Source organism: Lithobates pipiens, unplaced genomic scaffold (assembly GCF_037356315.1).
Source record: "Lithobates pipiens isolate NorthernLeopardFrog02 unplaced genomic scaffold, aLitPip1_a1.2 Scaffold_22, whole genome shotgun sequence".
NCBI lineage: Eukaryota > Metazoa > Chordata > Amphibia > Anura > Ranidae > Lithobates > Lithobates pipiens.
Window position 1 is genome coordinate 210,332,825 of NW_027507784.1, and position 1,699 is coordinate 210,334,523.

A 1,699-nucleotide genomic window follows, 5' to 3' on the forward strand; every position below is an offset into this window, starting at 1 on the left:
AAATATATTAGTATATCATTTTAATGACAAAGTATCGAAGGTGAAAAAATTATATTTTTAATGATTAAATCATCTTTTATTATTTAGAAGATTAATCAATTTTTTCGTAACTAATTGACGTTTTCAAAACCTTTTCGAATGTAAATTTTCCTAATAAATGTCCAGCATAAGAAAAAAAGTACATTATTTATATATGTTATATAGAATGTTAGTTTTTTTTAAATCAAATATACCTTTTAGATAAATGTAATACTAACCTTTAAAAAAAAAACATACCTTAATACAAAATCAATATCTTTTGCACAAAATGATCAGGCATAAATATATCTATTACATAGTCTCAAAAAAGTAAAAAGAAAAAACACTAAATTTTAGTTTTTATCACATACCTTCATGACATAGATTCTTCGTCCACAAGTAAAGGGAAACGTGACATGTGTTTGGACACTGCATCTTTTTTTAATGGTCTTTCCGAAGAAGCTATGTTGGCTGGCAGCAGCTCGTCTTTTGACTTCCACGTAGGTTTTATTTTTCCAGCGGCCACACTCACTATAGTACTCATTATTTTTGAAAAATGCTTGTGGCTTACGGCATCATAGATTTTACGAACTATCCATTTTTTTCGTGAATGTGGGTGCTCTAAAGCAGTTCTTTTCGTGCCCAGCTCTTCAGTTCTCTTGGTCTGTCTGTGAACAATAGCTTGCGATCGACCAACATTGTGGTTGTGGGAAAGAATGGCCAGCTTTGTTCGAGCCTCCATGGAGTTCATACGATAATGTAATCGCTTGCTCCTATATTTTAAAACACTCGAATGGAATGTTTCAATGGCGCCAGTGCGACAATAGAGCACCAAATGAGGCACATCATTTTTTAATTGATTAGACGTCACTAAGTCTTCAAGTGCAGTAAATGCTGCGCTTGGTTTTTTTAACCATTGCACCTGATTATCTGTGCCCGATATTGTAGTGTGCTGACAGCACATTTTTTTTCCATCCTCCTCCCACTCATGGATATTGCGTACATGGTACAGAAGGGATGTCCAAGTTCTCCAAAATATGTCGGTATCGCCTAAACTGTGCCTACTGCACCAGTAAAAGTGGTTGACAACCGCAGCTATCCAAAACTGTAAGTCCTTACAAGTTGATCTCTTGCTGGCCTCTATTAATTTTTTTTTCAAAGATTTTACATAGTGCCACAAATCATATTGATGACAAATATGACTGTATTCTTCTCGCATTTTTTTCTTTATGCCCACGTGTCGATCCGTTCCTAGAATCTGAACATCATATTTCTCTTCGATAATGCGATCCAGGCAATTCTGAAAAGCCATTTTTTCCATCGCTACGGACGACGTGGTTTGCGAGACTTGAACTGTTTCGAAATCTATGATGAGTTCAGATTCAAGTTCCATCATAGTCTAAGTGCAGTATTTGGCACAGAACCCTGGACTATCGCATTGTCCGTCGCCTACTAAAAAAATAGAATTGCTTTGTAATGTGGATTTTAGGTTATTTTTTTCCTCAAGCCAGGAATGATCAATTCCACCATATATAAATTTTTTTAAATATTTGTGATAGGTTGTTTTAGAAAAAAAGGGAATCTTACACAAATCCATCATTTCCTTTACTGTTGTAAAGGATGATCCACTGCAAGTAATAGCAGCCCCAATAATTACATTTCCGGCAGCAAAATTGGCTAT

At 35.1% G+C, this 1,699-nt stretch overlaps 1 protein-coding gene across 1 annotated transcript; it reads right to left on the reverse strand.

Moving 5' to 3' along the window:
* Positions 1-391: 391 nt before the first annotated feature.
* LOC143925711 (uncharacterized) lies at positions 392-1,414 on the reverse strand. The gene has a single exon (XM_077450170.1). The coding sequence runs from the start codon at positions 1,412-1,414 to the stop codon at positions 392-394; it is 1,023 nt and encodes a 340-aa protein (XP_077306296.1).
* Between the last annotated feature and the right edge of the window lie 285 nt (positions 1,415-1,699).